Below are 25,364 nucleotides of genomic sequence, written 5' to 3'. Positions count from 1 at the left end.
ATGTGTTTTAAAGTTAAGAGTTTTGGATCCCTGAGTCTACGGACCTAAGACTAGTTAGGTCTTTAACAAGATTATTGATTTTTAAAAAAATTCATTCATTCATTTTTGGCTGCGTTGGGTCTTTGTTGCTGTGCACGGGCTTTCTCTAGTCGTGGCAAGCTGGGGCTACTCTTCGTTGCAGTGCATGGGCTTCCCATTGTGGTGGCTTCTCTTGTTGCAGAGCACAGGCTCTAGGCGTGATGGCTTCAGTAGTTGCGGCACATGGGCTCAGTAGTTGTGGCACATGGGTTTAGTAGTTGTGGCACACGGGCTTAGTTGCTCCATGGCATGTGGGATCTTCCCAGACCAGGACTCGAACCCATGTCCCCTGGCAGGCAGATTCTTAACCACTGCGCCACCAGGGAATTCCCAAGATTATTAGTTTTTTCTTTCTTTCTTTTTTTTTTTTTGGCTTGTTTCAGGTAAACTCTTTTGGCCTTAGTTGTTTCTTTTCATAGTGCATTCAGGGGTTAACTTCAGCTAAGAGTGACTTGCCCAGATGTCAAGTCTGCAAGCCTTCCATTCCATCACATTTGGTGTTGGCATGATGATGGTGGAGCCATCTTGGAGGGCCCCACCCACACTTCATGTGGACCAACCTGCACTCAGAGGGAAGCCCTTCAGACGGTACCTCCTTGTCTTGTGAAATACTCTGATAAGTTGCAAGTTCTCTGTTTTCCCAACAAACATGTTTGCCTTGTTAGTCACTAAAAAGTCACCTTTATTATGATTGAATATTAATTGAATACCCAACCTGTGGGAGGCCCCAGGCCATGCAGAGGAAGTCTCCCCTTTGACCTAAAAATTTGCATTATTAAGCTGTCATATAAACATATGTCATATCCACATGAATTATTACCTCTTAACATTTTATAGTTTTAAAATATCTTAACGGATATGTTCATAAATTGTCTTGTTTGAACATCATAACCTGTGTGAGGGACAGCAGATTTCATCGTTAGCAGCAGCAGCAGCAGCATGTTGTCATCATTACAGTTGAGAAAATGGTTCAGGGATATTGAAGCACCTAAGATTAGACCCTAGTGGGTAACTGAGCTGGGATTAGGACCCAGAAACTACTGTAGGGACTTCCACAGACACTGCGCTCTATAGCCTCCCAAGAAGGCTGGCCCTGCAGTGGGCATCCCCTGAGCTATCTTCTTGCATGGAAAACTTCTGTCCCCGGGGTCTGACTGCAGCGTCTCAGACACACCCCCTTCAGGAGGACAGAACCTTGGCTGCCAAGAGCAGGCAGAAGGCAGGCCTGGAAGGGGAGCTGGTCTCCTCGTTCTGAGACCTGTATCTCTTGGCTTTGTTGTTGTCTTGGCTGCCCTTGGATGTACTTGTGGTTTTGAAAGGTAGCCAAAGCAAGAAGCCCGGCGCTCTTAAACGTGCTGCTTGATGTCACAGAAGGAGCCTTTGTTCTGCAAGCAGAGCAAGGCTTCTCTGAGAGGTCTGCAGACGGGATTTCCTCTTGACATTAGCATTGTTTGGCTGGTGTCCCTTTGATTCATCTATCTTCAAGGATGAATTTTTATTTCGATCTGGGACCTTCCTTGGGCTGAGAGGGGACCAGTTCCTGTTGTGAGAGGTCTGTGTTGCCAGGGTGGCTGAAGGATCAGCACTTGGAGTCCACTGTGGGTCCTTTTCCTGCCTGTGGGTACGTGGAGGCACGCATTCCTGGGAACAGCTGCTGAGAGCCTAATTCCTTCCGCCCCTGTGCTCTGGGAGCATGTGGCTGGACAATGTGGTGTTTCATTAATTTGCATGCACGGAGCTGACTGACTAGTCACAAGTGTTTTAACTGACGGGGGCCAGAAAGTCTGCAGAATTAACCCAAGTTAAAATCCGGTATCCTTTCCCAGGCAGTAAGTAACCTACCATTTCACGGTGTCAGCTCTTCAAAGTTAAAGAAAGAGTGTAAGGCACAGGATCTGTGCAGACCCTTCTCTAAACACTGTTTTAAAGACCTAACTCTGGGCTGTGTTGGTGCCCCCATCTGAAAAATTGTTTTGTGTGTTCCTCTTCAGAACCACCAAGTTCTATAACTATTGCTTTCTCCTTAGCAAAGCAAGATGTTTCCCCAGACATGCAAATAAATCACCCTTTAGCTCACAGGTAATCAGAAGGATCTGCGGTGTGAAGGTCCACACACTAACATCTGCACATTATTTATACATGGGCATGTCTACTGTCTGCAAATTGGAAGATTTTGTACACAGAGGAAAAGTTGGGTTTAGAGTTGAAAAAAAATTATTTACTAGACTAATAGATTCTATTTAATAGAAGGTACATTTATTGAGTTAGCAGAATGATCGTGGCTTAACAGCCAAAATGTCTCCAGAAAGTTAATAGCCCATGCATTGAATTTTTATTTTTAAATTTTCAAGTTGAGTTTTACTAACATTTTGAAATGCCCCTTGGTGTTTGAGCGCAGCTGTTGTGGATGGTTTAGTGAATTCCGAGGAATGGTGCACGTCCAGGCTCCGGTGGCCCCTGGTGTGCTGAGGCCAGGAGCAGCTGGGTCAGAGGTGAGCTCAGCCCTGCTGGGCATCTTGTACGGGCCCAGGGTTGGGGGAGCCCAGAGAATGGGAAATGCCTGCAGGTCCACCAGCTGCCTGACAGTAGTCCTAAATCCTCTACTTGCCTGGATGATTTCAGCCCTAAAGGCTGGGATCTGTGCATTCTCAGCTGTTCTGGGAAAAAACGAAAGGATTTTTTTTTTTTTTTTTTAACTGATTGCAAACCGCAACCAAGAGAATGATCAGAGAATTACACAAAGCTGTCCTTGTTGAGTGGAGCTGTTCAGTATCTTCTCTTTCCCCCAACCTCTCACACCCCAGCCCAACTGACTTGCTTTAAATCCTTTTTTTTCTGGCCTCCTGCATGCTGTTTGAGAAGTGTCAGGTTTTTTTCAGTCTTCTGAGAGTCAGAAACTGTGAGTTTTTCACGCCCCTTAGTATAGGTTAAAGCATATTGTAAACAGAAGAAGCTATGCAGTTACAGACTACTCATGTTCTTATCACATGTGGATTTGGGAGCCATCCCAGCCTGGCCAGAGATGGGAGCTGAAGAAGTTGTTGTAGTTACTCTCCTTGATGGGAAGGAGATGTCTTCCTGGGGCCTGGACTGGAGCCACTGGAGCCTGGAGTGATAAGCCCTCAGGCCACGGCCACCCTGCTGTTCACAGCTTTGTACTGCTGTCACCACCCAGTCTGTCTTTAAGAGACTAGCTGCAGGATTGCATGCAGAATTTCAAGCTCTCTCTCCTTTGAGGCCCCAAACACAAGCGCTGAGGGTATTCCTGTTTACAGATTGTGCTGTTATTGACAAATTACAGAAGGCTGAGAAACCTTCCATGTTGACCCAGCCTTTATGCAGCGGACTGTCCGTGGTTCCAGAATCACTTGCAAACATAGTAAGAGGTAAGAGGTGAGAACATGAGTCACATAACTGAGAGGTCTCAGTTCAGATGCCTGTTTATCCACTACTAGGGGTGTGAACTAGGGCAAGTTCTAAACTATAAAATGAGGGTGAAAATAATCCCCTCTGAAGAGTGCTGTGAAGATTCACTGGTCACTAAACATGAAGGCTCCACCGAATGTCAGCACTCTGACTTTCACTCTGGAGCCTGGTACCGCCTTCTGGGGGTCTGGGTGGAGCAGGTCACGTCCTTGCTCTCAGCTTCCACCTGATCATAGCTGTTTATTCTTCTCCTGCCAACTCTGCTGTGTGACGCCTAACCCTGAAGGCCACTGGTACTTTTGCTGGGACGTTGATTTAGCCCTGGACATCAAAGAAAGCTGCTAGCGACCTTGATGCTGATTCCAGCAACCAGGCTGGTAGCTTTGTGACCTTATGTAAGTTCCTTCACCTTTCTGAATCTCCACGTCCTCAAGGGGTGGCTTGGGGGGTCAAATACAATCCCAAGTGAGGGCACCTAGCCCAGGACCTGGCATGAAGCAGGGGCTCAGATGTTGGTTTCCGCCCTTCCTTCCTCCTGGGAGGCTCCTAATCCTCCTGTGTAACCTGAGACCACGTTCCATGCCTGTGGCTAATGGGGGAGAAAGTTTCCCACGTGTTGATGGAGTCTGGCTGGCGTCCCTCTACCTGGATCTACTCTGAGCTGCCCTACAGCAGTGCATCTTGGCCACCGCTCATGCTTACAGGTGCACAGAAACATCAGTGCACAGAAAGATCAGCACACCATTGTGCTAAGACACAGAACAGAGCCTCCCTTTGGTGGACTGGCCCAGCCCTTGTCTGATTGTCTGATTGTAGTGCTTAATGTCAGTGTCTTCACTGTTTATTCTCTGATGAATATTTATTGAGCTTAGTTAGTGCCAGGTATTGTGCTAGGTACCAGGTACCCAGTGGAGAATAAAATAGATGTGGGCCCTGTCCTTAGGGAGTGCCCAGTTTAGGGGCATGCAGACAAATGCATCAACAGATACATAACTGCAGAATGAGGAGGTGCAAGGAAGGTCACATCAGAGAGCCCTGAGTTCCATGGATTGCGAGAAGGGAATGGCTCTCTGCGGGAGGGAACATTTGAAGATTTAACATAAAAAGAGAATGTAAAATAGTTCATTAATATTTTTATGTTACTATGTATTGATAATTTTGAAATATTAGGTTAAAGGATTATTAAAATTAAGTTCATCTATTTCTTTTCAACTGGCGACTAGAAAAGTTTAAATTACATGTTTTTCACATTGTATTTCTTTTTTTTTTTTTTTTGCGGTATGCGGGCCTCTCACTGTGTGGCCTCTCCCGTTGCGGAGCACAGGCTCCGGACGCGCAGGCCTAGCGGCCATGGCTCACGGGCTTAGTTGCTCCGCGGCATGTGGGATCTTCCCGGACCAGGGCACGAACCCGTGTCTCCTGCATCGGCAGGCGGATTCTCAACCACTGCGCCACCAGGGAAGCCCTCACATTGTATTTCTATTGGACAGTACCGGTCTAGACCTCACCAAGGAGTTTAGATTTTCTCCATAGGGCCAAGGGAAGCCTTTAAAGGGTTTTAAGCAAGGGAGTAGCATGGTCTGATGCAGTTTTAGAAGATTCTGTGGAGAAGTGATCGATGGAAGAGGAGCTGGCGGGAGGGCAGGAGGCGATTGCAACAGTACGGGAAGCAGTGGGGTCTGCTCTGCTATGGCAGTGGAGGAGAAGAAGGTGGGTGGATTCAAGATCTGTTTTGTAGGTAGAGTCCACCGGATGTACTGAGGGTTAGGTGGACTGGGATGAGGGAGAGGGGCAGTCAAGTATGGCTCGGGTAGCTGGGGGCAGGGGGGTGGGACCACTTACGGAGACAGAGAAGATTGGAGAGAGCAGGGCTTCGTTTGGTTGTTGGGCGGCTTTTTCCTGGGAGGAGGAGGTGACGGTAGATTGCAGAGAATCAAGACGTCTGTTTTGTGTGTGCTGAGATGTGTATGTGCCTGAGTGGAGGTGTTAATCATAATACCAGTTGGTATTATGAGCCTGGAGCTGTGGAGAGAGGTCTGGGCTAAAGCCGGAAATGGATGCTGTCGGCAAAGGAGAGAGCTGTGTGAAGCGTAAAGGGAAGGGCCCTAGGACCCAGCCCGGAGGAATCCTGGCACGGACTTCTGGGGAGCCAGCAGAGGAGGCTGGGCGTTTGGTGGGGAGCAGAGAAATGAGGCAGGAGCCGGCACCGGGTTGGTGTTCAAAGGAAGGTGGGGTTTTTTTAAGATGAGAGACAAAATTCAATAGGAAAATATCTAATCTCTTAAGCATGTAATAAAACAAAGCAAATTCTTTCATTACTTGATTCTTTTTAAAAAACATTTTTGATTTGATTAAAGCAGACATGCCCCCGGGGCCGCCCTCCCTGTGGGCCTGTGTCAGCAGCAGGGTGATTAAGCCCGCAGTTCCTTCCCTGACAGGTCTACATGTTCTCTGACAGCTCCGTGGGCAGAGGAGGTACAAGGACGGCTGTGGTTGGCCCTCAGGCTTGTTCCTGAGGGGTGAGGGCTGCTTTTCCAAGGTGCCTGCCCTGGAAAAGGGGTCCCGGGTGTATGTTCCTATATAAGTTTGGTTGAGTGAAATCTTTCCTTGCAGAGGCTCTGAGGACATTCGCTCAAAACCGTAGCACTTGTATTCTGCCTTTGAGTTAGGTGAGAAGAAACCTTTACAAACACACTCCTTTAGGAGGGGATGAGGAATGGTTGGGGGCAGGGTGCATGGGGCGGGTGGGAGTGGAGGAAGGGCAGATAGATACCAGCCAAACAAAGCATCTGCTTTTATCAAAAGTGCTGTGTTTGGGCTTAGCCAGCCCGAAGCCTGATGATTCACTGATTCCAGACCCTCTGTGCCTGCCAAGAGACATAGTGGCCTTGATACGGCTTTTCTTGTTGTTACTCTATTCAGTTTGACTGACTGCCACCAAGTTAAGATTTCAACAGTGGCTTTTAACTTAATGCTGTCCTAGAATTCTGCCGAGCACAAGTTAACCCACGACCGCGTCAAATCTTCATCAACCGGTACCACTTTGTATTAGCCTTGGATTCCTGTAGAGACTCACCACAGTGTAATACGTACGATATTTAAATGGTGCTGTTTTAACATGATTAGGGAATCTGCCCGAGGAGGCGGTTTAATTGCCATTCTTTTAGAATATGTCATGAACACATTCATCAGGCATGGCTGTATTTTCAGATGAGATAGAAACTGACTCATAGAAGCAGGAATTGGCTGCTGAAGTGAAAGAAGCAGGAGTCTGAGAAGCAACCAGGCCTTGGGATCTCTGGTAGCTAGGGAGAGAATCGTGTCCTCATCTACAGTCTACCCTGGGCTGTAGGAGGAAAGATTCCCCAAGTTGAGGGAAATAATAAAAAGGATCTCATGGTCTGAGGCTGTGAAAGGGAAACGCATTTCAGGACAAGTGACAACAATACGCTGTCCACAGTTCGAAGGAGGAACAGGTATGTGGCCATCCCGGGAGCTCTCTTGTTTAAGGAGGTGTAGGAAGAACTGTCTCCAGCCTGGACTGATCCATTTATAGGATCCCCCCAGTGTGGTCTGATGAGCCAGGGCCGATCTGACGAATTCATTCAAAAGTATGTTGAGCATCTGTGTGACAGGCTTTATGCTAGAGATTCAAAGACAGGGCTTTTGTCCAGTTGAGGAGCTCATGGCCCAGGGAGAAGGGGATGTGGGTTTGGAACCATTTGAGCTTACCTGCACCTGTTCTCTCTCTTTGCTGCTGACCTAACTTCCCATCCACAGTGTAGCTAGCCCTCTGTATCACTCCACTAGCTTGATAAGCAATTCTGCTTCTCTTGACCTCTGACCCTAACATCTTTCCAGGTATCCTGTTACTTTTTCTCCTTGACCAGGTGATTGCAGGCTGTGCTTTCTAGGTATAACCCTTCCCTCAGGGCATGCCTCGTCTGTGCCGCCACTTCCTCTCTGTGCTGTCTGGCCTTGGCCCCAGACTTAGGAAAGGTTGGGCCATGCAACCGAAGCCCATATCAGAGTGGCTTCTGGGCTGTGAAAGAACCAGAGTGCAGAGTGAGCAGAGGATTGTGAAAAATGCTACAGGTAACAAAAAGGGCTTTCAAAAATTATGTTTGGAATAATAAAACCAAAGAGAGGGGGGATGTGAGAGAAACCAAACTGCTGAGCTTCTGTTTGGCTTGCATTTGTTCTACCATGGAAATGACTTCTCTGATTGGAAAGGGTAGGATAGAGGTGAAGGAAGACAGTAGATGAGGCCATGACAAGAGGCAGTGAAGACCCAAGGCCCAAGAAGACAGAGGTAGCTTGAGTCTGAGACCATCAAACCAGCACACAATATTGGAGAAATGCTGGCATCACCAAGAGCGACAGGAAAGATGGAGATAGATAAGTATTTAACTTTCAAAAACGGAACTAGGGAGATAAAATGAATCTATAAAATGGTAAGATTGACATCCTTCTCAGGAAGTATTCTAAAAACGATTATTAGGACAATGATTTTTGAATACTTGGTGAAGGAAGCAACAGCCATTAGTAATTAGCAGGGCTTTGCCAAAAGCAAGTTGGACTAGATTAACTTTCCTTCCTGGAGTTACTTTGTTGGTAGATTAGAGGAATGTTGAGAAAGTATGTATGCAAATGTCAATCATCGGTGATATCCTCAGGATGAGAGAGATGTGGGCCAGATGATGGTACGGAAAGCACGCTGTAGGCTGTGTCCGTAGCCCCTTTCTAGCCAACTTTAAAATATCTTTTAGACAGTGGTACTGACATAAAGATCACATTGGTGGATGGTATGAATCTTGGAGGAATAACTAATGTCAAAGTGACAGAAGTAAGATCCAAAAAAGATCTTGGCGTTTTGAAACAACAGACCAAACCTACCTAGAAGGACTATTGGAGAGACAAAGACTTGCACTAGAGTCCAAAAAAACAAAGTAAAAGTAAGGGGTTCGGCTTAATAGCCACATGTGAAAAAATATTTCAGGATTTAGGTAATTGCAGCCTCAGAGTGAGTCAGCAGTATATTATGGTTGTCAAAAAAGCTAATGTGACTTTAGAAGCATTAATTGAAGTTTAATAATCAGACCAAGGGAAGTGGTCACACTTTGCTGCCCAGATCCCATCTGGTGAATTGTTTTTAGGTCTAAACAACAGAAATGGAAGATGAATTCCCCCACTACAGAGCAGTGAGCTTCTGTCTAGACCACTCATCTGCTCTAAAGCACATCTGTTGGCTTAATCATCAAGGAATACCCCTCAGGTTCTTTGTATTAGTGAAAAGGAACTCCTCATGTCATGTGTTAACCCTGGGAGGAGAATAGAAAATAAGCACCAACCTTAATCCTGTCAACTGCTAGTGAGCCTCCTTTAACAAATAAGAAATATGTCTTGAGATGTGGGAGAGTAAATCTCATATTTACTTTGCAAGGTGATGAAACAAAATATATTCTCTTAAGTGCACATCTAGAAGTGTTGTAGTTCTCTGTTTTTAAAGCTACATCCCAGAAAAGTGAACCCTCTTGCACTGTTGGTGGGAATGTAAATTGATACAGCCACTGTGGAGAACAGTATGGATGTTCCTTAAAAAACTAAATGTAGAATTACCATATGACCCAGCAATCCCACCACTGGGCATATACTAGAGAAAACCATAATTCAAAAAGACACATGCACCCCAATGTTCATTGCAGCACTATTTACAATAGCCAGGTCATGGAAACAACCTAAATGCCCATTGACAGACGAATGGATAAAGAAGATGTGGTACATGTATACAGTGGAATATTACTCAGCCATAAAAAGGAAGAAATCGGGTCATTTGTAGAGACGTGGATGGACCTAGAGACTGTCATACAGAGTGAAGTAAGTCAGAGAAAAACAAATATCATATATTAACACATAATATGTGGCATCTAGAGAAATGGTACAGATGAACCGGTTTGCAAGGCAGAAATAGAGATACAGATGTAGAGAACAAATGTATGGACACCACGGGGGGAAAGTGGCAGGTGGCGGGTGGTGGTGTGATGAATTGGGAGATTGGGATTGACATGTATACACTAATATGTATAAAATAGATCACTAATAAGAACCTGCTGTATAAAAAATAAATAAATAAAATAAAATTCAAGAAAAAAGCTACATCCCTTTTTCAAAAGCACAATCATATGCATATTTTATTATATTTTATAATTAATTCCAGAATTGGCTTTTTGAGATGTCTCTTTTTTTCCCCTTGGGCGGCTTTTGGGTTTTTTTTTTTTATCGAAGTAGACTTGATTTAAATGTTGACAGGCTACATGCCTTTTTTAATTTTCAAAGCAATGCACATAATATGCCCCCACCTAGAGTGAGAAAGTAACTCTTTATTGAGACTTTAATGTGATTCCCAGTATCAGCAGAGAAACTGTCCATCTAACTACACACTAGCTCATATTTTTCCAAGTGATATCATATCTCTACCTACCAGGCCAACTCTGTTTTAACCATCTGTTTCTTCATTTTCCCATAAACAGCTGGAAATGGCCCTGTAGTACACTCTCTGTCCTCTTGGTTATCTCCCCGATTAACCTCCTCCCTGGCATTTCAAATGTGTCCAGAGAGATTCATTTTCAGCTGAAGCAGCCAGCCTCTCAAGACCACTTTGAAAACATCTAGTCTCAGTGGGGCTGGGGAGCCAGACGCTGCCCTGACAGCAGTGACCTTCCATTGCTGAGGGAGTTCTGTGAGGCCGTCATGGCTCAGTCATAGGCCTGTGGCTAACTTATCTCCTTCATGTGGCGGCCCATCAGTCCAAGAACAACATTTCTCTCTTGTTCCTTTTTTCTCTCTCTCCAGTGTTATTCTTCCCTTGGTGAACCCATGGAGTGTGGCGGATGGGAGGGGTTAGATTCTACATCTTCTGCGCGCACGCACACATACACACACTCATACTCGTTCATTCATTCAAACCAACGTTCATTGAGCAACTGTGCTCTGGGGATAGAGGTGAATAAAATAAAAGATGGTCCCTATTCTCAGTGAGATCATAGTCCAGTAAGGGAGATAGACAGGAGTACACATGCCGTATTGAATTATAATTATTTGTTATAATAAGGTTTTATAATGCATAGAAAATAAGTGCTGAGGAGATGTATTAATTCTGTGGGTTGGTGCTGGGGAGGGAGGAAAGCAGGGGAAAGAGTGGTCAGAGAAGATGGGAATGAATAGGAAGACGATGGGGGCTCTAGGCTTCTTGGTTCAGGGAATTCCAAATAGTTTGGATTTCTTGGAATGAAAGGAGCAAGGTGAGGAGATGAGGCTGGTGAGATGGGCAAGAACTTCGAACCCTGGATACCATCTAATAAAATTTAAAATGAGAATGCTAGACTCTCCCACGTGTTAATCTTACCTAAAAGAACATGGTCTAGTCAGGAATATCGTCCAGTGGAAGCAAAATCTTAGTAGATTTAAAGCCTGTTGTTGTCTCTTCCTTGCCCCATCGATCCATCCCCACATCTCCTCAAGATGTTGAGATGTTAATTGAGCTTCATGCTGGAGAACAAAGGGTGACTGACAGCTCTAGGTTCCAAGGCCATATCCACATGCAAAGAGGCTGAGGTTGCCAATGAAGGGCGAACTTTCTCCTGGTCGTTGGGTTCACCCTTCCTGATCGTTGATGTGCCCTGGTACATGGGTTGGTTAAAAATGGTGAACCAGCAGACCCCTAGGCTGCAGTTTTGGTCTTCCTTGGCCCTACTAGTACATGTAAACAGAGAGACAGCCTGCTGGTCACACCCATCTTAAGTCTTTTTGTGCTGCATTTCAGTGAAATGTTCTAGGAATGAGTTCATTTGTGATGAATGAACACCCATAAGCAAGAACTCCATCCCAGACACATAAGCCTTCTAGTCCCTGACCTGAGTTAAGTTTTAAGTTGAAGCTTTTTGCACAGTGCTTTCATATCCAGGAACCCTGCTCTACTTAGCAGCTTTGTATAGATTCTCTGTGTGTTCTACAGTCATCATTTGTGAATCATGACAGTTTTGTTCTCCCTTTTCCAATTCTTATACCTTTTATTTCTTTTGTTTATTTAACTGCACTGACTAGGACCTCCAGGACAGTGGTGCACAGAAGCAGTAATTGTGGACATCCTTGTCTTATTTCTGATTGATTGATTGATTTCATCAGTGATTCTCATACTTCACCATTAAGAATGAGGTTTTTCATAGGTACACTTGTCCTTTTTTATTTCTAGTTTGTGAAGAGTTAGCTTTTTCCCTGCTGAGATCATGAAAAGATGATGATATTTTTAAAAATCCTCCCCCCCATCAATTAGAAGCCCAAAATGATTTTTCTCCTTTAATCCTTTAATGTTAATGTGGTGAATAGATTTTCTCATGTTAAAGTGACCCTATATTCCTGGAGTCAACCCAGTTTGATTATGATGTATTTTTGTACATACTTGGATTAGGTTTGTCAATTTTTTTTTTTCTTGCGGCACGCGGGCCTCTCACTGTTGTGGCCTCTCCCGTTGCGGAGCACAGGCCCCGGACGCGCAGGCTCAGCGGCCATGGCTCACGGGCCCAGCAGCTCCACGGCATGTGGGATCTTCCTGGACCGGGGCACGAAACCCTGTCCCCTGCATCGGCAGGCGGATTCTCAACCACTGCGCCACCAGGGAAGCCCTAGGTTTGTCAATATTTTGTTTAGGATTTTTTTCCTATCTATTCATATGTGAGATTAGCCTAGGCTACCCTTTCTTTCTTTTATTGACCTGGTGGGCTTTTGATATCAAAGTTATAGTATCCTCTTTTTCAAGTCTCTCATTTTCAAAGTAATAAGTTCCAGAGTTTGGCAGAACTTCCTGGTTAGAAAAACCATCCAGGTCTGTAGATATTGAACAAATGATTCAAGTTTTTAATCATTATAGGACTCTTCAGATTTTCAGTTTGAATCTATTTTAGTATTATTTTTCCAGGAATTTGTTTTTCCTAAGCTTTCAAATTTATTGGCGTAAGATGTTCATAGTATTCTCTTACAGTGCTCTCTTGTTATCTGTGATTATGCTCCCACTTCATTTCTCTATTGTTTTGTGCCTTCTCTCATTTTCCCCCTTGATTATATCTGTCAGAGGTATATTTTATTAGGCTTCTGAAGAACCAGGATTCATTTGTTGCTCCCTTACTGTATCATTTTTTACAAATTTAATTTCTGCTCTTCTTATCTTTAGTCTTTTTTAAATATTTGTTCTGTTCTCTTAACTTAAGCTGGACACTTGCTTACTTTTAGAAAAGACTGAAATTAATTATTTAAGTCTCTACGTTTCCTCCAAAATACCACTTTAACTGTATCCTACAGGTACTATATCGTACATTCTGAAAATCTGTCTTGTGAGTTTAATCTGGTCAACAGTTACCATGTTTGGTGATAAATTTGGGTTTATAGCTGCCTCTTATTCTGTATGTCTGTACTGTTTGTACATTTTTTTAACCTATGGGTTTTTTAAATTGCCTTATTTTAAATTGTCTTTTAAAAAATACTCTATTCCTATTCACTTAGTGGTTATTTAAAAAATTCTTTTGTATGACTTTAAACAACATAATAGAGTGAAACAATACCTCTCCTTTTTCCTGAGCAATGCAGGACTTAGAACATAAGCTTTGGGTACCTTCCACTTGGCTCATATGTCAACGTTGCCTTGTGTTTTAGTTTGTCTTTTTAAATTGTGATAAAATACACATACCATAAAATTTACCATCTTAGCCATTTTTAAGTGCACAGTTCAGTAATGTTAAGTACATTCACATTGTTGCACAACCAGTCTCCCAAACTCTTTTCATCTTTATTTTATTTTATTTATTTATTTATTTTATTTTTTAAAAAATAAATTTATTCATTTATTTATTTTTGGCTGTGTTGGGTCTTTGTTGCTGCATGCAGGCTTTCTCTAGTTGCTGTGAGCGGGGGCTACTCTTCGTTGTGGTGTGCGGGTTTCTCATTGCAGTGGCTTCTCTTGTTGCGGAGCACGGGCTCTAGGCACGCAGGCTTCGGTAGTTGTGGCACGTGGGCTCAGTAGTTGTGGCTCGCGGGCTCTAGAGCGCAGGCTCAATAGTTGTGGTACACGGACCTAGTTGCTCCGCGGTGTGTGGGATCTTCCTGCACCAGGGCTCGAACCCATGTCCCCTGCATTGGCAGGCGGATTCTTAAGCACTGAGCCACCAGGGAAGTCCTATTTTATTTATTTTTATTGGAGTATAATTGCTTTACAATGTTTTGTTAGTTTCTGCTGTACGATGAAGTGTATCAGCTATATGTATACGTATATCCCCTCGCTCTTGGACCTCCCTCCTACCCCACCCCCATCCCACCCCTCTAGGTCATCACAGAGCACCAAGCTGAGCTCCCTGTGCTATACAGCAGGTTCCCACTAGCCATCTATCTATTTTGCACATTGTAGTGTATTTATGTCAAACCTAATCTCCTAATTCATTCCACCCTCCTCTTCCCACCCTGTGTCCCCACATCCGTTCTCTACGTCTGCGTCTCTATTCCTGCCCAGCAAATAGGTTCATCTGTACCATTTTTCAAGATTCCACGTATATGCATTAATATATTTCCTTTTCTTTTTCTGGCTTACTTCACTCTGTGTGACAGACCTGAAACTCTGCACCCATTAAACAACAACTCCCCATTCTCTCTTCCCCCACCCCTGGCAACCACCATTATACTTTCTGTCGCTATGATTTTGACCACTGTGGGTATCTTACATAAGTGAAATCATACAGTTATTTGACTTTTTGTGACTGGCTTATTTCACTTAGCATAATGTCCTCAAGGTTCTTCCATATTGTAGCATGTGTCAGAATTTTCTTCCTTTTTAAGGCCAAATAATATTCCATGGTATATATACCACATCTTGTTTATCCAGTTATCTACTGATGGACACTTGGATTACTTCCACCTTTTGGCTTCTGTGAATAATGCTGCTACGAACATGTGTGCACAAATATCTCTTCAAAATCTTGCTTTCAGTTTTTGGGGGTATATATTCAGAAGGCAAATTGCTGGATCATGTAGTAATTCTACTTTTAGTTGTTTGAAGAACCACCATACTGTTATTAGATATTTTTCTTATTTTGCACTATCAGTGCTGGTTTAGAGTTGCCTACGTGTTTACCAGTTCTTCGTGCGTCATTCAGTCTTAGATCTTAAGCTTTCCTTCTGGCATCCTTTTCCTGCTTCCTGAAGGGTATTTTCTATTTTCATTTGTCTCAAATTGTCTTTATTCACCCTTGTTCTAGGTAGTTTGCTGGGCAAGAAATTTTGTGCTCCTCACTTTCCCTTTTGACTGATGAAAATCTGCTGTCAGTCTAATTGTCATTGATCTCAGAGAAGCCTTTCTTTGCTCTTCTGCTGCTTTTAAGATCTTCTCTTTGTTTTTGGTGGTCTGTAGTTTCATTACAATGTGTTTATTTCTGTTTACACTGCTTAGGACTCATGGGATGCCTGAATGTGATAATTAGTATCTTCCATTAATTTTGAAGATTTCCCATCATTATTTCTTTGACTATTGCTTTTGCCTTTCTCTCAATTCTCTCCTTCTAGAGTTCTGGTTAATTAAGCCTTCTCATTCTACCTTCATTGTCTCTTTTATATTATTCTTCACCTTTTCTCTCTGAGCTATGTTTTGTATAATCTCTTTATATATTTGTTTTAATTCATAAATGTTTTCTCCAGTCATATCTAAGTTATTTAGAAGGTTATCTTTATATTTCTTTCTATCTAGATATTTTGATCAATTAGCTCTTTATTTCTAGAAGTTGTAGTAGATTATTTTTATGTCTGCCTGTTTCTTCTTAGGTCACTTTTTTATTCCATCTTTAAAAAAATTTATCATACATCATTATTTTATAGCTTATATCTGAAATTCCAATAGCTGAAGTCTTTGGGGATCTCAATCTATTGTCATTTCTGCTAACTTTCAGTCATTGGGGCTTGTTTTCTCATGTATATGGTTATTTCTGAAAGGGAATTTTTGTATTTAACCAAATTGTGGATATCCTGAGTAGCTTTCTGTTGCAGATCTAGTTTTCCTCCAGAAAGGATTTACATTGTTTCCTTACTAATGGTGCCACCAATTTTTTTTCAGTTTTGGATTCTCTGTCAAAGCAGGTCATATAAATTTGAATCCCAAAGGCCTACTTGTGGTTACAGATTCTTAGGGGAGACTATTATTATTCTTTTCCATCAGAATCTGTGGTGGAGACAGTAGCTCTCCTTGGTTCCCTTTGCTAGAGCTTGTTTTTTGTTTCATGTTGTGTTGTGTTTAGCACATTCCTTCTGTAGTGGGTGGTGTAGTCCCGTTCTGATGGTTCAGGTGGGCGTTACGTGGGGCTTTGGGGTTAGCTGCTCACTCTTATGAACCCAGGGCTTAGCCTCCCTGCTTTCCTCCTTACCTTTTTGTTGCTGTTGTTCACGTTTTGTGTTCTTGATTTGTTCTGTTTCTGTATCTGTTTTGTATGTGTCTGTGTTTCCTGCGACTTTCCCTTTCTTGTGACTTCAACATGTATTTGGAAATACATCTGTAATTTCATTATCATTTAATTTTGAGAATATCTGGTCTACCAGATTTAGCAAAGGAAGATCCCATCATAGAAATTTCTAATTTTCTGAGGCCTTATTTGGATTATATAGATATAAGGGTGATTAATTGTGGTTTATATTTTCATTTGTGCATTTTTGTCCTTGTTTATTTATTACTTGGATGCTGTGTGACAAATACTTTTGTACATACTTTGGTACGTGCTTGTTCACATTGGTGAGCAAGACAGAGGTAGCCGCTGACCTCACAGAGCTTACAGTTCTGTGGAAAAGACATAAACAAGCAGTGGCAACTGAGATGGGGGGGATGGAGAAGACCAAAGGGTTATATAAAATGGGGTACTCTTGTCTAGCTTCTGCACAGCTACTTTGCTTTGCTGTTCTCTGGCTTTCCTTCATGAGTTAACTATGTTTGCTGGCGTGAAGGGGTCCCTTAAATGTTATATTTCATCATACTTTAAGGGAAAGATTTATGTGTTCATGATTTGAGGGATGTGAAAGACTCTCCTGAAAGTTGCTTATTTATCTGTCGAGAAGGAAGGAAAACTTATCTGAGACATTCAGTAGCTAAATGGCAGCAATCGTGCAGACTGCTAACTGTGGAAAATGGATGGTAATGAGGTAAAGTCTTATTAATTCAGAACCTGGTAGTCTAGTTAGTACAGTATGGTGCTTGAGGCAGAGGTGTTCGCTAATTCATTCTTAACAAATGTATGGAGTCCCCGCCAGGTGCTAGGCACCATCTACCCAGTTCCCTTAGAAAGATTTCAGTGAGTGTCCTTACCTCTTTCTTCCCTTTCACCCACCAAATCCTGCCATTTACCAAGGTCTACCTATTCACAGTTCTAAAAGTCTCTCAAGTCTGTACACCATCCCCCCACTCCCTCTATCGCTCTAATCCAGGCCTCGTCTTCTCTTACCCAGACCCCTTTAGTATCCTCTCCTTTAGTCTTCCTGACTCCACTTTGCCCCCCACTAATCTGTTTTCTACACTGCTGCAGGGGGATTTTTCTAAAACACAAATCTCTGGTTATTCTCCAGCTTAAGAGCCTTGAACAAATCCCACTGCTCTCAAGATAAAGTCTAAATGTGTTTACGTGGCGTCCAAGCCCCTTATGATCTGGCTCTGCCTCTTCTTCATCCTGGTCTCCCAACCCCCACCAGTCCTGCTGCTTCCCTCAGCCCTGTGCTTCCATTAGTTGTTCTTTTCTTCATTAATTCAGCAAGTGGTTTCTGAGCAACTGCTATGTGCAAAGTACTGGGGACACCAAGGTACACAAAGCAGAGAAAGCCCCACTCTTGCAGGATTATATTCTGGGGAACAGATAGACCATGAGCAAATAAACATTTCATATGGTATCAGATAATATGGGAAAAGAGGAAGCCAGGAAAGGGGATAGAGGGTGGTGGTGCTCATTTAGATAGGATGGTTAAGGAAGCGATGTCTGAGAGAGACCTGAGAGCTGTGAGGAGTGAGCCTTTGAGCATATCTGGGGAGACTACTCCAAGCAAGCAAAGGAACAGTAAATGCCAAGCCACAGCAGCAGGAGCCGGCTTGATGTGTTTGAGCAACAGAAAGAAAAGTCAGTAGAGCTTGGATGGAATAGACAAGCGTATTAGCGTTTTTTTGCTGAGTAACAACACCACAAACTTGGTGACGTAACACCTGTTTGTTACCTCACAGTTTCTGTAGAGCAGAAGTCCGTCATGGCTCAACTGGGTTCTCAGCTCAGGGTCTCACTCAAGACGTCAGCAGCTGCGTTCTCACCTGAGGCTCTGGGGGAGTATCTGCTTCCACGCTCATTCAGGTCATCGGCAGAATTCAATTCCTGGCAGTTGTAGGACTGAGGTCTCCATCTCCTGGCCATCTGCCTGGGGCAGCTCCCATCTCCTGGAGGTGTGTCTTGGGCCTCGTCACAGACCCTCTCATAACATCACACTGGCAACAGGGTCCTTCATGTCAAATCCTCCTCCCTCTTCAAGTAAGGTCCCCTCAGATAATTGCCTTGTCTTAATGTCAGCTGACTTGCGATGTTAATGACATCTGCAAAATCCCTTCACAGCATTACCTAGATTAGTGTTTGACTGACTCACCAAGGGACAGGAATCTTGGGAGGGGGCATCTTTGAAATTCTGCTTAACACAATGAGGTTGGAGAGCTGGCTGGGGTCATGCCAACCAGGGCATTGAAGGCCACAGTGGGGACCTCAGGGTTTCGTTCTGACTGGATGGGAGCTGTTAGAGGATTTTGAGCAGGGGAGTGATGTGAGTAAAGATCACTCTGGCTGCTATCGTGGAGATTGTGGAGATGGAGTAGAATTGGGGAGGGTAATGCAGGGGTCCAGGGGAGAGATGATGGTGGCCTGGGCCAGCGGGGAATTAACTCCGCAACGCTGTGGTTCCTCAGATGTACCATATTGTCACGTGCTTCTCTCATTGCCTGGGCGTGTCTCATCACCACCTACCCCACAGCTTCTTCACTGGGACAAGTCCCTACTCAGCCCTCAAACCTCTCACTGACACTCTCTCACTAACTTGAATTGTGCTGGATCAGTTGATCTGTGTTCCCCACTTGCCTTCAACCTCTCTCTCTCTAAATGCAGGGCCTTTGTCTTTGGTTCTTGTATTTCTGTTGTCTGGCCAACTGCATAGCATATTGTAGATGCTTGATAATGTTTGTGGGATGAATGCAAGAACTGTGGGACATACTGGGCATGAAGTAGACACATCACTACTCTTGGGTTGCTCACCTTGTAGAGGGAGAGACCATATTTAAATAAATACACAAACGGTGAACATGCATGGAAACACCATGCCACCTGCACAGAGGAAGTGTGCCAGCTCTGCACATCACTGTTGTGCTTGGAGTTTAAGGGGAGCCTCAGTCTGGAATAGCTGGATCTAGTTTCTCACATCCCTCCATTGTATGAAATAATCACGTTATTACAAGCAGTTCCGTTTTATGTTTTATCCAAAGGGACATTTGTGTGGCAACACCATTAGCCATTAAGTTAGTCTATAATATTTAAATAAGTAAACATCCACTCACTTAAAACATTCTCTAGTTTAAGACAGACATAGGGCACTTCCATCTCCATCTGCATTAGAACTGCTCAGAAAAGATCTATGTTAGTGAAATTTTGTTTGTGTATTCAAGACAGAAAACCTCTTCACTCAGAATAGCAAACACTTACACATCAAGTGTCCTTTTAAGAGGAAGGATATTATTAACCTGGCTACCGATGAGAAACAAACTAAAATAGTAAATATGTATAACATTTCTGTGACTCCCAGCTAAACATCCCTCTGTATGAACTTAAGAAAGTGGGACGCTGGAAAGAATGATTTGACCAGAGTAAACACAGTGATGTTATTTAAAACTTAATAAACCTAAGAACAAAATAACAGGAGAGTCCAGTTTCATCCTGCTGCTTTCCTGCGGTCTGTGGATGGTGCTCAGCGGGGCAGCCTGCCTGCCAGACTCTCCAGTTGTAAAGAGAGATACACACAACATCACGGATTCACATGGGTGGAGATTCATAATTGACATAAGCAAAAAAAAGATTAAAAAAGCTTTTCATTTACATTGCCAAGTTTCTGTGTTTGTTTTCTAGTGATCTCTTTTGGGGAATATAAAGATATGGTTTAAGGAGTGTTTGTGGCACAGTCTTGTATGAATAATAGGGTATTCTATTTCAAATTAGAGGCTGGGGCTACAGGGCCAACTGCTGTGTTTTCCAGCTCATGTCTTCTTTCTGGTTAGATGGGTTAGGGCTAGGGTTAGGCTGGCTGAGAAAGGAGACACAGCACTTCTGCATTTAAATATGATTTTAATTTGGTTTGAGGCAATGATTTTTAAAGCTTTTGGATTTATAACACACTCACTCAGTTTTATCATACTCTCCTTGTCTTCCCTCCCTTGTCTCTCTAAAAAGGATGAGTAGAGGAATACAAGGATCCACTAGGGCACCCCTTGGTGCACTGAACTAGAACTTGGATCCGCCTCTGCTCTGGGAACAGAATGACCAAGGCTCCCTTAGCAGAGTTTATTTGGGGGCGGGGTCAAGAGGGGACTTCAGTTTTATCCCTAACCAGCAGCTCTTGTTTTCCTTCTCTTTTGCCAAAAAAGAGTGGTGGTTTTCCTGTGGTGGAGGAGCACCACAGGAAAACAGGAGTTCATCCAAGGCTGGGGAGACACTTGGGAGAACACCCCAGGCTCCTAGGTGCTGGGGTCTCTGCGCAGGAGAGCAGGGTGGTGGGGAGAACAGGTATGTTACTGACTTGGGTCCTCGGACTCTTTAATCAATAGAAATTTATGAGAGGCCAGACAAGAAATTCAGGCAAGGCTTTATTGGGACTCGTGCTGCAGCACGAGGGAGTGAAAACAAGTAACAGGTACCCTTCCTCACTCCCTCAGTGGGGGAGAGCTGGTCCCTTAAACGGGGTGAGTGCAGGCGCAGATCGGGGGGTTGGGCCAGGGTGGATTAGGTGGTCTGCCCATCCTCTTGGTGGTGCCGTGGGCAGGGATCATGCTCAGTACCCTACTTCTGCTCCTGGCACCTGAGAAGTGGCAGCTGGGTTCTGGCCTTTTTGTATCTTGTTCATAATGTGCCCCAACCCTGCACGTGTGCAGTTATCTTTAGTTCCTTATAGTTTCTTTATATTCCATTGCTCCAGGAGATATTTGTCCAGGTGCAAGCACTGCAGTAATGGGTCCCAGGTCCCCGCCTGTCTCCCATGGGCCACGCTGCCTCGAGGTGACCCCATCTCTGAGTGGCGACCCTGCTGCAGCTGGGGCTGCCTCAGGAGCCACTCATACACAGCGCTCGTGTTGGTTGTCCCACAACGTCCCCAAGAGAATTTGAGGGGTCTATCCTGAGAGAACTAGCTCGGAGTTTTCAGGTACATCTCTAGAGAAGGGGAGAGAGGAACGTTTCAGCTTTCAGTAGGTAAAAGGAAAAGGATTTTTACAGCTAAGTCTGGTGAGAAGAGCAGATCCTGGACAAAATTCTAGAAAGAATTTACTAAAAGAATGACCTTTGAGCACCTAAAAAAAAAGTTAAAATTGCCGATCATGACTGTGTGGTCTTGGTATTTGGCAGATCTATGTTCCCCCAAATGAATGAAATGAAGCTCAGGGAAAGTATTTGACAATGTTAGTTGCCAATGAAAAAATTCAAGCTTTCAAGTTAGAAGACTTGTATCCTCTACCATAAGCTTGGCAATTCCCAATACCTAGTAACTTCTGCTGAGATCAGTGATGGTATTAACCAATGTGATTCTTTTTTTACGTGATAATGAAATGGGTCAAAATTTGGAAGATCTGCATAACTCAGTGAACCAGTGTTTCCCAGAATAGTGGTTATGGAATCACACATGGACAAAACGTCCATTCAAAGTGCAGGACAGATGCAAAAGAGTAAGAGATATGGTTTCAGATTCCACATCACAGCTTAACATTTAAGAAACTACTACTTGTCAAGTTTTGGTATGTTATCAAAGTAGAACATCCATAATTATATGCAAGTCTATTAAAATATCCCTCCCTTTCCAATTACATAACTGTGTGAATGTGGATTTTCTTTATTTATTTCAACCAAGATATATCACGACATATTGAATGCAGAACTAGATGTGAGGATTTACCTGTCTTCTAGTAAGCCAGATGTTTAAAAGATTTGCAAAAATGTAAGACAATGTCACTCTTCTCACTAAATTTTTGCTATGAAAAACATCTGTCTTTCATTAAAATGTTATTTATTTAAGCATATAATGGTTTACTTTAAACATATGAATTAATATTTTGCAAGTTTCTCAGATTTAATTTCTAATATCAGTAATCAGTATATAACCCACATGAACAAAATTTTTCAGAGTCCTCAATTATTTAGAGTGTAAAGAGATCCCAAGACCAAATCATTGGTTTAAAAACCACACACCTACACTGTTTATCCATGCATTAAGACATACGTGTATGAACGTATATAATGTACATTTTAGGACATACATAAAAATAGAAACTTGAAGAAGATGAGAAACAGCATTTCAGTGGTTCTAACATTTTTCTGCATTCCCAAGGCCAGACCGCTGGGCCAGACCGCTGGGCCAGATGATTAACATAAGACCGGATGCCTATAGGCCTAAAATGTTAATTCGGTAGAAAACCAGAGTCTTAGAATTTAAAGGAGAGTATGACCAAAGCCCTGCTGACAAAGTTTTTAGTCGCTAGCCGGGTGGTCCCATGGTCGCAAAGTCCGATGACATCAATGCAATGTCCAGACTGCAGCAGAGGAGGTGGTGACCCAGCACAGCAGATGGACTCGGCTGCTTTGGGAAACGATGCCTGATTAACACACACAAGCTTGGAGGCAAAGAGTATGCCTGGTTTTCAGGCTCTGAAAGACTGATTTATACCCCTCTTTGATGGAAATGCACCGGGGACTTTGAGCTTAAGCCCTTCTCAGATACTTTGGCCTTACAGAGGGACTCATTTCAGAACCTAATCTGTTTGCACATCCTAGAGGAGCATCTCTGAAGCCACCCTGCCCCTGTGCATGTGCCCCGTGTGCAGCCCTAAGTGGACAGACCACTCCAGGAAGAGCTTTGGGGGTTGGATCCATTTCACAACAAGATGGTGTGCCCCTGAGCTGTGGGATCGACTCCTTGTGTCCCAGCAGGGGTCCTGCTGCCCCTGTTCAGGGGAGAAGGGCTGCAGTCTCCCGGGGTCTCTCCACAGAGGGAAGCATCCAAGCCCCCGAGGGTCTGGGGTTGAGCTCACCCTTCCGGAGGCAGCTGCTTGCCGGCAGTGATCCCCCCGCCTTCTGAAGGATGCGTCCTCTTTGCAGATACACTGACCCCGCTCCCCACTTAAGAAGACTACTCCTGTCGGCTTCAGAGCCATCCTGTCCTTTAAAAAATGATCCCGTCTCTGCAGGGTGATGTGTTGATTTTGTGAAATTTAAGTCTCTGAAGGCAGCTGTCTTTTCACAGAGTCTGTTGAGGGGGGGTCACTTTGCTGTAACTCTGCCGGTGCTGGAAACATCAGCTCTCCTGTCTCCCCCTCTTCTCCTTTGCCGTAGATCCTCTTCCACTATAATAAGTCAGCGTCCTCAGGGACACCACAGCTGTTTACTTTTAATTGTCTGGTTATTCCTAACAGTATTATGATAGACATGAGCAGACATTAAATGGGGAGAGAAAAAACACTGGGGCACCAAAGAAAATTAGGATGAACTGCTCAGCTTGACAGCGAAAGAGAAAGGTGATTTAGAAGCAGAGCTGGGTTCAAAACTCACTCACCCGGGTGCTGGGTGACCTTGGGCAGCCGATCTGCCCACCTGAGCCTCCGTTTTCTGTCAAAGTGGGTGTGACACAGTTGCCTGGTCCAAAGTGCTGCAGGTTTGGGCATCCAGCCCTGCTTTACCCGTATCTCTCACAGCTCTTGGCTTCAGACCGTTAGGCTAATTTTTATGCTCAGAGTGAATCTAGAATTACCACATATGAATAGTCTAACTTTTGGAGCTTGAATTTGACAGGAAAACATGTGGAGCCTCTAGACTGAGGTCATGGTGGTATCCTATACATCCTCCACCCCGAGGAGACACCCGTGAAAGAAATCTGTGTCTGTTCTAACTTCCTTATCTGTCTGCTGTGGGTATTGCCTGGGAGGTGGGCCCCTCTTAATAATGTGAATGAATAGGGTGAAATAATGTTGGATACATTTTACCCAGGGTAAGATTGCATTGTTCCCAGTTGTTCTCATATTTATATTTTCTCTTTTCAGGGATCAACATCTTCTGGACCCAACTCTGGAATATGTGAAGGTAGGAAACCAGGATTTTAACATGTAGTAGGGACCCTGTGGTAATAGATTTCCCATTTCTAACACAATGTTGCCAGATAATGTTGCCCTCTGGCTTGTGTAGGAAGCTGGTTAGATTGAAACCACCAGGACATAATTTGACTGTTTTGGGCTTTTAGTAATCTTTGCAGGGGTCTTATGTCACCCTATTATAAGTTTACAAACTCTTCCCCTTATCTGAAATCCTGGGGGCTAGATGTGTTTTAAAAATTTAGAAGTTTTTAGAAAGGTAATATGGTACATATATATAACACCCCCAAAGGGAGCTAGGGTCAGCATCCCATAATCAAGCCCATTATTTCAGCAGTGAGATGTGAGAATGTTCACATGAAGTGGGATAAACAGACTACAAATGATTTTACATAGTTCAGGTCACATTTTGCCACCAAATGAGGTTGGGTTTGTTCTGCTGCCAAATGAATTATTTAAAATTGTCAGTTTTCAGAGTTTTTGGATTTTGGAATGGCAGACAGGAGTTGTGAAGCTGTGTTTACCTTCACCGGAGGACTGAAGCCTCCCTGAGGCTTTCTGAGCCATTCTTTCCATTTCAGCAGCCACCGTCTTGTTCAGTGGCTACTCTGGGACCATGCGCTGTGTAATACTTTACTTTCCAGTGGGGCTGACATTCAGTGCGTCTAAATACTCAACGCTTCTAAACAATCTTCTGAGCAGAAAGAAATGATGCTTTTCACTTCTTCCCTCTGCCCTACCCCCATTTTTCAGGTGTGTATGTTTGTTTTATTTTATTTTATTTTATTTTATTTTCAAGAACTGTAATTACGTCTGGCACCTACAACAGAAAAGAGAACTCTGATTTCTCGTAACAAAATATATCATTAAATTTTAGGAGAAATCATGGCACAAGTTAGGACTTAAGGTGCTTGCCTCTAGGAGCCACATTTCGTCTTTATTATTCCCGCATCCTGGTTTCGGAGTATTTAGGCCTGTTGCTTTTTGTGTGCCTGTGAGTGTGCCTGCCCCAGGGTTTTGGCATTTCTTCCCTTTAGACCAGAGAATGGAAGGTCTAAAGCTTCTCCTAGAGGAGAAACCTCTAGTAGAAACACGTGGCCACTTGAGGCAGTCATAATAAAGTTTGTTGGAATGGAGGTGGATTTTATTTTTCCCCTCTCTTCTACCCCCGCTGTGTCTGAGCTGTAGCTTGACTGCAGCAAATGTGTAATCCTAATCCAGCAGGGCTGCTGTGTCAGACTCTCTGGTCAGGGCTTTATAAATGATGTGTCTGCTTCCCTCCTGGATGCATCACATATGCTTTTGTGCAGGTTGTACACTGCAAGGAATTCGGGGACACTATCCACATAAATGATGATTTGACTTGACCATAACATAAAAAATGTGCCCTAGACTTCTGCAGTGTGTAAATCACAGCTGTCCTTTAGAACTC

At 43.7% G+C, this 25,364-nt stretch overlaps 1 protein-coding gene across 2 annotated transcripts in view; it reads left to right on the top strand.

Annotated features, from left to right (window-relative positions):
• BCAR3 (BCAR3 adaptor protein, NSP family member) overlaps window positions 1–25,364 on the top strand; it is a 236,700-nt gene that overhangs the window by 127,207 nt on the left and 84,129 nt on the right. For both annotated transcript variants that reach the window (XM_059069871.2, XM_059069880.2), the window contains one exon: window positions 23,885–23,924. In XM_059069871.2, the coding sequence (XP_058925854.1) occupies window positions 23,885–23,924 (40 nt within the window). The remainder of the gene's footprint in view (window positions 1–23,884; window positions 23,925–25,364) is intronic.

Source organism: Kogia breviceps, chromosome 1 (assembly GCF_026419965.1).
Source record: "Kogia breviceps isolate mKogBre1 chromosome 1, mKogBre1 haplotype 1, whole genome shotgun sequence".
Lineage (NCBI taxonomy): Eukaryota > Metazoa > Chordata > Mammalia > Artiodactyla > Physeteridae > Kogia > Kogia breviceps.
Note: the sequence above shows the minus strand (reverse complement) of the source record. Positions and strands in the feature narration are given on the sequence as shown.